This window comes from Diadema antillarum, unplaced genomic scaffold, assembly GCF_040938485.1.
Source record: "Diadema antillarum isolate AM-2024a unplaced genomic scaffold, OU_Dant_1.0 scf00000062, whole genome shotgun sequence".
Lineage (NCBI taxonomy): Eukaryota > Metazoa > Echinodermata > Echinoidea > Diadematoida > Diadematidae > Diadema > Diadema antillarum.
In genome coordinates this window covers 1,605,036-1,616,939 of record NW_027270951.1, presented here as the reverse complement: position 1 = coordinate 1,616,939, position 11,904 = coordinate 1,605,036, and the positions used below count along the sequence as shown (strand labels likewise).

The following is an 11,904-nucleotide window of genomic DNA, read 5'->3' as shown; positions in this document are numbered from 1 at the left end:
ATGAAATTCCTTGATTTGATACTAATTCTACAAAACATGGCACATTATAAAGGAAATTTTTTCAGCCACAACATATATATTTGAGGATTTTTTTCCCATTTTTCTTTGTTTTAAGATGTCTTTAATTATCATCATGTGACCAGCACACTGCTGCTTCACAGTAAGGACCTGTGGCTCTAATTGCTGGAAATCAGTTAACTTGAGAAACTGCAAATTCTTTTTAAATGCTATATTCAAACTGAGGAAAAGGATATTAATGCAAGAAATGCGCACATTGATTGCAATGTATCGCATGTGTATGTAGATGCACTCTAGAAGACTGGAATCAACTATGCTACCCAAGCTAAGACACAGTGAATCTGTGACAATGCTCTATAACTGTGCCAATATTTTTTTTTTTTTCATTTCTTTTTCTTTAGGGATATTCTCCACTTATCACGAGTACGGGGTAAAGGATATTTCTGTTAGATATTTATACTCCATATGGCCCATGATATCAACGTTAATATTTCATTCTTGATTCATACTCGCAGACTTTCCTTTTAAAAAGAACCTGATGCCAAACCAACCGGATGACATTCAATATTTAAGTTACTATGTAAATGTCATAATTCCAGAATTGAATGTGTGCTAACCTCATGACCGAAAATATTTGCAAAGTCATGTCAAATTCTTATGAATATCTCTGGGCAACGTTTTTACTAATGGTAACTCTGCAATCAGTGGTAACCATCAGTGATTTCTTGGTTTTGATTGGCTATGCACTAGTGTTGCTATGACAGTTACCATTAATTGTAAGGTTACCACAGTTTTATGCACCAGGGTCCGGGTGTCAATTTTCAAAGCACTGACACTGGAAAATTTTGCATAAAATTCTTTAACCTCTGATGTCTGACCTGGATTTCATTTTACTCAAAACTTAACTAATTTTCCACACCTGACACCACAATCATGGTCAAAGTTAATGTGTTGTCAACATGTGATTATATTCAAACCAAAGTGTAAGAATAAGTCTATCAATGTACTTAGATTACATTACACCAACACAAAGTGCTTACCGGCTGGTTGACTTGCTTTGGATCATTTCTGGCCACTGTCCCAGAAAGGGCACGGGACATATGTGGGGAGTTATTCCCATGGAATGCATCATTGTTTGCTTTTCCTTGAACAACTGCAGGATTCGCTGGAAGAACTGACTCTGGCTGATTAGTCTGATGCTGTTGTGGCTCTTGCAACATGACCTTTGATGGCATATTGAGTTGGGGCATAGTTTGGTCATCACTTTTGGTTTGGAAAGCTGCTGATGAACAATCCATCAATGTTGATTCTTCAATGCCAGTATCCTCATCTGCTACTTCAACAGGACTTGGGTCCCTTGGAGGCTCACCGCCGTCAAAGACTTTACTTGCTATGTCGCAGAAATCAGTGATGTCTGATGCAGAGTCCAGAAGATTTTCAATGACAGGGGCGATACGTGGTGAGTTTGCCCCTCTGCGCTTCTGTGCAGCAGATCCTGTTAACATACTGCTTACAGGTTTGCAGATCACAGTTTGAGTATCTCCCTTCTCATCAGTGTCCATTGTAACATCACTTGGTTTCTCATCCTTTCGATCAGCACCATCGCAAGTCACTCCTTCACTAGCAAAATCCATTTCATCTTCTGTCATCCCATTGTCATCCTCACTGCACGAACTGCTGACTCTCAGTAACACAGTAGGAGGTTTCTGTTTGAATATCTTTCTTCTTGACTGTGACTGAATATTGGGACTGGAAGTTTCACTACTCTTCATGGGTGGTACATCATTTGTCGATGTGCAACTTGTAGAATCGACCCTGGCCAGAAGATTGTCCAGCGAGAAACGCTTCTTCGACTTTTTAGTTGCTTGAGATGTCACAGGAGGAGAATTGGTTGTCACTTCAACACCAGATCCAGATGGACTGTCACTTTGGGCAAGATTTTGTACCAGGGATGTGGAGGAGTTGTCCCTGCTGTCGGATGAATCATGTGCAGACATCTCAGAGTTAATGGGGATGGCAAGTTTACTATCAGGATTGTCAGTGGTCAAGTGGGATGTGTCACATGATGTATCCTGTTGGTCTTTCTGACTACTTTCTAATGTTTCATCTGAAGTCTCCTCTTTCTCCTCTTTGGACTGATCCATCTCTAACAAGTCATGTGATAAAGACTGTGCAGTGGCATGACAATCTGATAAATCAGTCGTGGGGGATGAACACTGTGGTCCCGTGTTTGTGACTGAAGCACAGGTCTCAACATCTGAATTTGCTACATCCATTTTAACCGTAATGGACCCAGCTGGAACACACTCCTTGTCAAACCCTTCTTCTGGTTCATTTGCTGTACACTTCTCTGCCAAAAGTTCAGATGATGATTGACTTCCTGGACTCAAGGATTCATCTCCTACACTGCAAGGTGCTTCATCTGGCAACAAGGCATCACTGGTACCATCTGCCTCTAGAGAAGAATCCCTACAAACATACTGACCCACAGTTTCTTCACATTTGTTTTCACTTGTCTGTTCTACCTCATCCGTTGAAATAATCTTAACCATCTCTGGAGTAGCTCCATGTTCCAATAAGACACCACTTTCCTCTTCACCTGTATCGGTGTACAAACTGCCTTCTCCAACCTCAGCTTGAGGTTTTGGGTCAGCTTCTGGTTCAGAGATAATGTACACAGGCTCTATGATTTCTTGCTTTGAGCTGTCACTGTTTCCTTCGCAGGTCATCTGAGTATGCTGATATGTGACAGTCATTGAAGATGTGACTTGACCTTCACCATCATCATTATTTCCCGCTAAATTTTCTCCGCCATCCGTGTCAACAAACTGAACATCATATCTGGATGGTTTGTGGTCGTCACTCATACTATCCTTTGAGCTGTGACTTTCCTCTGAAGATGCAACCATTTCTGGAGAATCATCATCACACAGTGAGAGTTGCTGAACTGCTTTACTGATCCCAGCTTTGGAAGAACCAACATTCTCATCAGCCTGCTGATAGCCATGATTTTCTTCACCATCTGTTTTGGTATTCAACGTCGCATCAGCCATCTCCTCTGGAGAATGGTTGTTATCCGCCTCAGGTGGTGTGAGAGTCATGCTACCTATGTAGTTGTTGCCTGATTCTGCGGTGACCACAGATGTTATCACTTCGTCTGAGTCGGTGTATGTGCGCTCACACTCCATGCTCTGTTGGTCCACAGGAGGTGGTGACTCCGGTGACTCCATGACAGGGTGGTGAAGAGGTCCACATGGACTGGTGAAGGACTCCATATCTCACTCTACCTACAAGACAGGGCTCATCTGCTCACCCATGTTCCAACTTTCTGAAAGATAAAAATTAGAATGCGTGGAAGTGGAAGTTTTAGTTATGCTCTAAACATTTATTGAACTTTGCTTTATGTTTTAGATAAACTGAACAAAGAATATATCAACAAGTACATAAAAATGACTAATGGCCTGGTGGGAACAATTACCTAAACACCAGAAACAAGTGATGGAAGGAAAAACAAACAACAAATCCAGTGAACAAGCTGAGACAAACCTTTATTCATTTCATTTGCAAAATAATCCTCTTAAGTATTCACAATACATTCGGTCATAATGCCTATGACCCTGCCAATCCAGAGAAATTGGCAGCATAGTATTCAAGGAAACAACATACACTACGCACGGAACAAAGTGATGAACACAACTTTTTTCAGTCTTTTTCCCATTTTTCTCTTTTGTTATCTGTCTGTCACACACACACACAAACACACACACTTTATGTATTCTGATACACACAGAATAAGACTATTGGTGTCTTCGAGCACTCTCGTAAAGCAAACTGTACTGTACCCGTGCCAGAGGAGTGCTCGAAAGCTCCTAAAGTCTACCGTAACGTACTATACCAAGCCAAAAGTGGACCACTTCCCGATGTACTCCAAAAGGGCACCAAGAGCGTACCGAAAGTTCGCCTTGTGAGAATGTGCGTAACATGCACATACATCATAAAACAAAGAGTTATTTCTCTTTGTTCCGGACTTCTGTAAGTAGCTCAAGCGTGCTAGGTGAATGACCCTTTTGCTACAACAGGTGTGACCTAGACTAAAATTAACTCATGAGGTACGCTTTCTCAACAGAGCGCTTGAACACTCCAAATCTGGCACAGTTCAGTATAGTATGTTTTTAAAGATAAAAAAAAGTTTTGGTACCTCGAAAGTTTCCTTGAATTTCCTTGTCTTAGTTTGTGTTTCAGGTTAAAGTACCTTTCATATAACTAACACTGTGAGACTTACTCGCCCCAAAGTGCTCTCATGTCTTAGTAATCATGCAATTAACCGCGACCAGCAGCCCCATACGCATAGCGTAATCGGGCTTCGCATTGTAGCATTCAGGATCATGACAGATTTAGTATCGCAGGATAAATGTCAACTTAAAATCCCAAAAATTCTTCAATTTGAAGACTTATCAATTAAGGTGAAGTATTGAAAACAGGCTTCGGGCAACGTTTGGTTCTGCCTATAGTCCCTTTCTGTTTGAATTGATGACTGAATGTGACTCGGCCGAGAGGACCTTGGGAGAGCTACATACACTGAATACTACAGCCAGTGCATGCGAACACAGCCCTGGATCTGCAATGAACAAACTTGGAACTAAAGTCATCCATGTACAAACTCATGGTATTAACTATGCTTTATCATTTCTGGTTGTAGAGTAGAAAATTTTATATATTCCTTGATGTGGGGGGGGGGGGGGGGCTCCTAGGGACCCCCCAAGAGGGACATGGTGCCCATTTGAAGGAATTGAGATTCTATCCCCCTAGGGATGCTACCTACTAAGTTTGGTCAAAATTCATCAAGAGGTTTTCAAGAAGAAGATGAACATGTACAATTCTGGCCCCATTACAACTGTAGGACTTCTCTCCATCCCCTCTCCTGGGTGCTAAGGGGAGGGGGGTACCCCTGATTCTGCCAATCCCATGAACAAACTTGAAACTACAGTCATCAGTGTACTAACTCATAGTATTATCTAAGCCCTATCACTTCTGGTTCTAGAAGATTTTTAAAGATTCCTTAATTTTAGGGGGTTTGGGCCCCCCTGGGGGCCCCCAAGGTGGGCCATGGTGCCCATTTGAACAAATTGAGATCCTATCCCCCTAGGGATGCTACCTACCAAGTTTGGTGAAAATCAGACATGGGGATATCAAAGTGAAGATGACAAGAGACCCGCGGGTCTAGCGCTCACCTGAGTATCGCAAGTTCACCTTTCACGCAGTCACTAATCTAAATTATTCACAGCTCTACCAAAATTTGACCAGGCATTCTCAAGTAGAAGATGAAAATGTACAATAAGGGCCCAATTTTTTTAAGATTCCTTAATTTGGGGGGATTGGGGCCCCCTGGGGCCCTCTGGGTGGGGCATGGTGCCCATTTTGATAAATTGAGATCCTGACCCCCTAGGGATGCTACCTGCCAAGTTTGACAAAAATCCATCATGAGGTTTTCAGGAAGAAGATGAAAATGTACAATTCAGGCCCCCATTTGGACCCTTCCAACCACCACCACCCCCCCCCCCCCCCCCTACCCAAGAGGGGCACCCCTGGATCTCCTATGAACAAACTTGAAACTACAGTCATTAATGTACTCACTCATAGTATTATCTCAGCTCTATATATAACTTCTGATTCTAGAGAAGATTTATAAAGATTCCTTCATTTGGGGGATTTGGGACCCCTGGGGGCCCCCTGGGTGGGGCATGGTGCCCATTTTAACAAATTGAGATCCTAACCCCCTAGGGATGCTACCTGCCAAGTTTGGTGAAAATAGGTCATGGGGTTCTCAAGAAGAAGATAAAAATGTACAATTTAGGCCCCATTAGGACCCCTCCTCACCCCCTCCCCTGGGTCCCAAGGGGGGCACCCCTAATTCTGCCATGAACAAACTTGAAACTACAGTCATCAATGTACTAACTCATAGTATTAACTTAGCTCTATCACTTCTGGTTATAGAGAAGAAGATTTTTGCAGATATTCCTTAATTTTGGGGGGTTTGGGCCCCCTGGGGGCCCCCTGGGTGGGGCATGGTGCCCATTTTCACAAATTGATTTCCTAACCCCCTAGGGATGCTACCTACCAAGTTTGGTGAAAATGGGTCATGGGGTTCTCAAGAAGACGATGAAAATGTACAATTTAGGCCCCATTAGAACCCTTTCCCACCCCCCTCCCCTGGGTCCCAAGGGGGGCACCCCTGATTCTGCCATGAACAAACTTGAAACTACAGTCATCAATGTACTAACTCATAGTATTAACTTAGCTCTATCACTTCTGGTTCTAGAGAAGAAGATTTTTACAGATTCCTTAATTTTGGGGGGTTTGGGCCCCCCTGGGGGCCCCCTGGGTGGGGCATGGTGCCCATTTTAACAAATTGAGTTCCTAACCCCCTAGGGATGCTACCTGCCAAGTTTGATGAAAATCGGTCTTGGGGTTTTCAAGAAGAAGATGAAAATGTAAAAAGTTTACGCACGACGCACGACGGACGACGGACGACGGACGACGGACGACGGACGACGCACGACGCACGACGCACGACGGACGCCGGACGAAGGGAGATCGCAATAGCTCACTTGAGCCTTTGGCTCAGGTGAGCTAAAAATGTACAATTTAGGCCCATTAGGACCCATTCCCACCCCCATCCCCTGGGTCCCAAGGGGGGCACCCCTGATTCCCTCATGAACAAACTTGAAACTACAGTCATCAATGTTCTAACTCATAGTATTAACTATTAAAGCTCTATCACTTCTGGTTCTAGAGAAGATTTTTAAAGATTCCTTAATTTTAGGGTGTTTAGGCCCCCCTGGGGCCCCCAGGTGGGCCATGGTGCCCATTTGAACAAATTGAGATCCTATCCCCCTAGGGATGCTACCTGCCAAGTTCACTGAAAATCAGTCATGGGGTTCTCAAGAAGAAGATGAAAATGTAAAAAGTTTATGCACGACGGACGACACACGACGCACATCGGACGACGGACGAAGAGCGATCGCAATAGCTCACCGTTCGGCTCAGGTGAGCTAAAAATTACCAAAATATGAATGAACGAAACTTATCCGAATTCATTTTAATTTGGTTTGAAAAAAAGTTGCTTAGCTCCCTCTACGGTGATGAACGTGAAACGGTTTCTGTCTGGTCGTGGTACAACATTTGCAGATACTTTCTCAACGATTTGCTGTCACAGTGACCGTACAGACTTGCTGCATGCATTACAATGCGTTGTAAACATTGTACGGTGACTATACATCGAGTTCGAGGCATGCAGCAAGTCTGTACAGTCACCGTCGATAGCAAACTGTTGAGACAGCCTTCTTGAAGAAACAGCAGAGAAGGGCGAGTAGAGACAAGAGTGTTAAAACTGTCACCAGTATACATAGTATTCTACATTTTCTACATTTCTACATTCTACATTTTCTACACAGCACTCTAAATTCATGCTTCTTTCCCACAACATACAAGCGCATATAGAGCACTTCGTGCACATTGTGTACATGCCTACAGCAACCCTGGCTCCCCAATCAGGTTGTCACCTACGTACTGAATGAGCTTTCCCGATTTCTGGGAGCGGGTATTTACTGGGGCCTCAATTAGGGGGAAAAAAAATCCTGAAAAATCATTGAAATAAGGGATCTTAAATAGCACGTTTCTGGAAATATCTTTCATCACGGGTAGTTTTCTAATATTTCCAGAACAATCCACTTAATGTGCATGTTTTGCTGCAAAGCATGCCAAGCTGGCCTTTTCGCAGGACATTTCGCCACATGCGCTGCACATACATCACACTGCTTGTACATCGCTAGCACACTTCCTTTCTAAAAGCCTGTGATTGGGGGGGGGGGGGGTAAGTTTGATGGCTTCCCTTCCAAATGCCTGTGATAAGGGGTCAAAATCCTGGGCTGGACAGCAATCAATAGGCTAAAAGGTGAAAAGGCCATTTTTGGCCTATTCCTTTAATCAGAATTTATCTTCTTTTTTTTTCAAACAGCTTTTTCTCTCCAGGAGACTGCCCCCAAATCCTCAAGGTTAGTCTAATTGTAGGTTTGCTGGCGTAAAAGCCAATAGGAGTATTAAAGAAATTTTAGCATTACTGTGTTTATGGCGCTGTCGGCTATAGAGTGCAGTCGCCTGCAGCCATCTACTATACGTTGCCATGCTCAAGGCCAGTTGCTGCCGGGTAGCAGGGCCTCAAGCACCGCTGCTTGCGCTGTAGCTGCACTCTCCTACAGACTGAATGGCTAATAGAAGCCTAGCATGATCTTCAGTTGGTCATGTGACATGACTGTCCTCGGAAACTTGTCTGGTTCTTTAAAATATGTGACAAATTATTGTTTGTTTTTTTCTACAGCATACACAGATTCATTTGAAATTGAAACCTTCTTCAAATTGAAAATCAGGCCTTGAAATAGGATTTTGGAGGGGCAAGGCCATTTAGAAAAGGGCACTTTTTCCAAGAGGCCAGCCATGAAAGGGCACTTAGGTCAGTCAGAGGGGCACCAAGGCCACATTGAAAAGGGCATGTTGGGTGTTTTTTTAAAGGGTGATTTTTGCGACGTTGCAAGAATTTTATGTTTTTTTTTTTCATATTCTAACAACCCCCCCCCCCAATACATAATACAGTCAACCTCGCGTAAGTCGACATAATCGGGACTGAGCAAAACACGTCGACTTACGCGTAAGTCGACATTTTGTCGACTTATAAATGAAAATTAATTAATTCCTCTGTACAGAGTAAGATTTGAATCACGATGCAGATCGCTACCCATACATCTTACTCCTTTTGCCGCCAAAACATGCCTACTGACATGAGCAACAATAATGTTTTAGTTCATGCATAAATCTTGCGCGGGTTAGTAACGACGACAACGCACAATTCCCAAATCTCTAGAGAGATTTTGAGAGAGCGGGATCGGAAACCTAGGCCCGTTTCTAGACACTTAACGTTTTAAACTTAATTTGAAATATCAAAGGCAAATTCCCCAAAATTGAATTAAACTTTGCGATTTAAATTCAAGTGCGTTGCTGGGAAGATATGCGTGTGATTTCGCATGATTCTGTCGAGATTATTTTTCAGTGCCGACTGAGTTGAAATATGTGTGATTTTCCTTCCCTATAGTCGCCATTTTGTTCTGCTCCGATTCGCAACATTATAACTACCGCTCTGTACGGCGCGGGCCTGTCTGAAATAAGAAGAAGAAAAGTTTGTTCATCCGAAAACGACATCTTTCGGACTACTATAACCTCCGTAAAAACAAACCTCTTACCATTGTCGGACTAATTTAACTTTGGACTGAGATTTAAAACTTCGGCATAGCGAACTTTAACAATAATTCGTTATCATTTTTTTCATTTACATTTTGTGAAGCAGCATGCGTTTCGGTAGTTTGAAACGTGTAAATGTTGCGATGTCTTTCCTCTGCAAGTGCAGACTAAGTTCGGTCACGGCGAAAGTTCCGTTACGAAATAAAAAATAATGCGAGCCTTTTCAACAATAACGCACTTCCGTACATTTTTATGCGTTTAAACGCAGTTTCTAGTTTCGGACAAGAACCGCAAGTCTTTTCTGCAACGCTCTTGCGTTTTAAAAACAGATTTGCATTTGATTTTTAGAGTTGCGTTTAAACGCAATTGAGTTTAAATTTCATACAATTTTCTAGTTTTGCGTTATTATCAAACGCAAGTCTTTTCAGCGTTCCGTGTGATTTGATGGACTTGTATTTGATTTTCAGAATTGCGTTTAATTTTTAATTTTGCTTACGATAAGTCTTTTAAACAATAACACACTTCCGTAGATGTTTAGAGATGCGTTTAAACGCAATTTCTTATAGTTTCGTACAAAAACCGCAAGTCTTCTCTGCAACGCTCTTACGTTTGAATACACCGTTACGTGATTTGATGGACTTGCATTTGATTTTTAGAGTTGCGTTTAAACGCAATTGAGTTAAAAAAAAGTTCCCTTCAATTTTCTAGTATTGTGTGATTATCAAACGCAAGTCTTTCAGCGTTCCGTGTGATTTGATGGACTTGCATTTGATTTTTAGAGTTGCGTTTAAACGCAATTGAGTTAAAAAAAGTTCCCTACAATTTTCTAGTTTCGTAAACGCAAGTCTTTCAGCGTTCCGTGCGATTTGATGGACTTGCATTTGATTTTTAGTGTTGCGTTTGAACGCAATTGAGTTTAAGTTTCCTACAATTTTCTAGTTTCGTGTGATTATCAAACGCAAGTCTTTTCAGCGTGCCATGTGTTTTGATGGACTTGCATTTGATTTTCACAGTTGCGTTTAATTTTTAATTTTGCTTATACGAAATGAAAAAAATAATGCAAGTCTTTTCAACAATAACGCACTTCCGTCATTTCCGTAGATGTTAGAGATTTATTTAAACGCAGTTTCTAGTTTCGTACAAAAACCGCAAGTCTTCTCTGCAACGCACTTGCGTTTAAATACAGCGTTACGTGTGATTATTATGATGGACTTGCATTTGATTTTTAGAGTTGCGTTTAAACGCAATTGAGTTAAAAAAGTTCCCTACAATTTTCTAGTTTCGTATGATTATCAAACGCAAGTCTTTCAGCGTTCCGTGCGATTTGATGGACTTGCATTTGATTTTTAGTGTTGCGTTTAAACGCAATTGAGTTTAAGTTTCCTACAATTTTCTAGTTTCGTGTGATTATCAAACGCAAGTCTTTTCAGCGTGCCATGTGTTTTGATGGACTTGCATTTGATTTTCACAGTTGCGTTTAATTTTTAATTTTGCTTATACGAAATGAAAAAAATAATGCAAGTCTTTTCAACAATAACGCACTTCCGTCATTTCCGTAGATGTATAGAGATTTATTTATACGCAGTTTCTAGTTTCGTACAAAAACCGCAAGTCTTCTCTGCAACGCTCTTGCGTTTAAATACATCGTTGCGTGTGATTTGATGGACTTGCATTTGATTTTTAGAGTTGCGTTTAAACGCAATTGAGTTTCAGGTTCGTAACAATTATTTTCTAGTTTCGTATGATTATCAAACGCAAGTCTTTTCAGCAACGCAATTGCGTTTAAATGCAAAAGTTGCGTGTGATTTGATATCACCTGCATTTGATTTTTTGAGTTGCATTGTAATAAATCTTTTTAGAAAGGGCCCTGGTTTTAATACCGCTTCGGAATAATCAACGTTAGAATATTCGGATTTACAAAAACAGGGGCAGGGGGCACATACCCCCCCCCCCCTATACTTTTTGGGGCACCATCAAAATGTGCCCCCTTTTGTGGAATATGCCCCTTTTTAGGAGAATGGGACCGATTTTGCACCAGGGCAACTGAAAGTACAAAAAGGGCCTGGAAGGAGCACAGGGGCAGCTCTGGGGGGGGGGGGGGGGGGGGGGGGGCAGGGGTACACATCTTGTGCCCTTTTTTCTTTGAAGGTGCCCCTTTTTTCCTGTAAAGGGGGGCACACTTTTTCCTAAGGGGCAGTTTTAAGAACAAAAAGGGCACTTTGAGGAACAAAAAGGGCACTTTGAGGAACAAAAAGGGCACTTTGAGGAACGAAAAGGGCACTTTGAGGAACAAAAAGGGCACTTTGAGGAACGAAAAGGGCACTTTGAGGAACAAAAAGGGCACTTTGAGGAACAAAAAGGGCACTTTGAGGAACAAAGAGGGCACTTTGAGGAACAAAAATCAAAAAGGGCACTTTGAGGAACAAAAAGGGCACTTTGAGGAACAAAACTTTCAACTAACCAGCCAACCCGTGTTCACATACAGTGTTACGGGGGTGGGGGATCTGCACAATTTTTTTTACATTTTATTTCACTTTTTTCGCATGCGTGCCCTCGATCACATTTACTTTGAGCATGCGGGCATGAATGCAGAGC

General features: G+C 42.1%; 1 protein-coding gene across 3 annotated transcripts in view; it reads right to left on the bottom strand.

Moving 5' to 3' along the window:
* The window catches only part of LOC139716183 (uncharacterized), an 84,844-nt gene that overhangs the window by 6,940 nt on the left and 66,000 nt on the right, over positions 1-11,904 (bottom strand). For all 3 annotated transcript variants that reach the window (XM_071627744.1, XM_071627745.1, XM_071627746.1), the window contains exon 3: positions 1,059-3,346. In XM_071627744.1, the coding sequence (XP_071483845.1) occupies positions 1,059-3,293 (2,235 nt within the window). In that variant the 5' untranslated portion in view covers positions 3,294-3,346. The remainder of the gene's footprint in view (positions 1-1,058; positions 3,347-11,904) is intronic.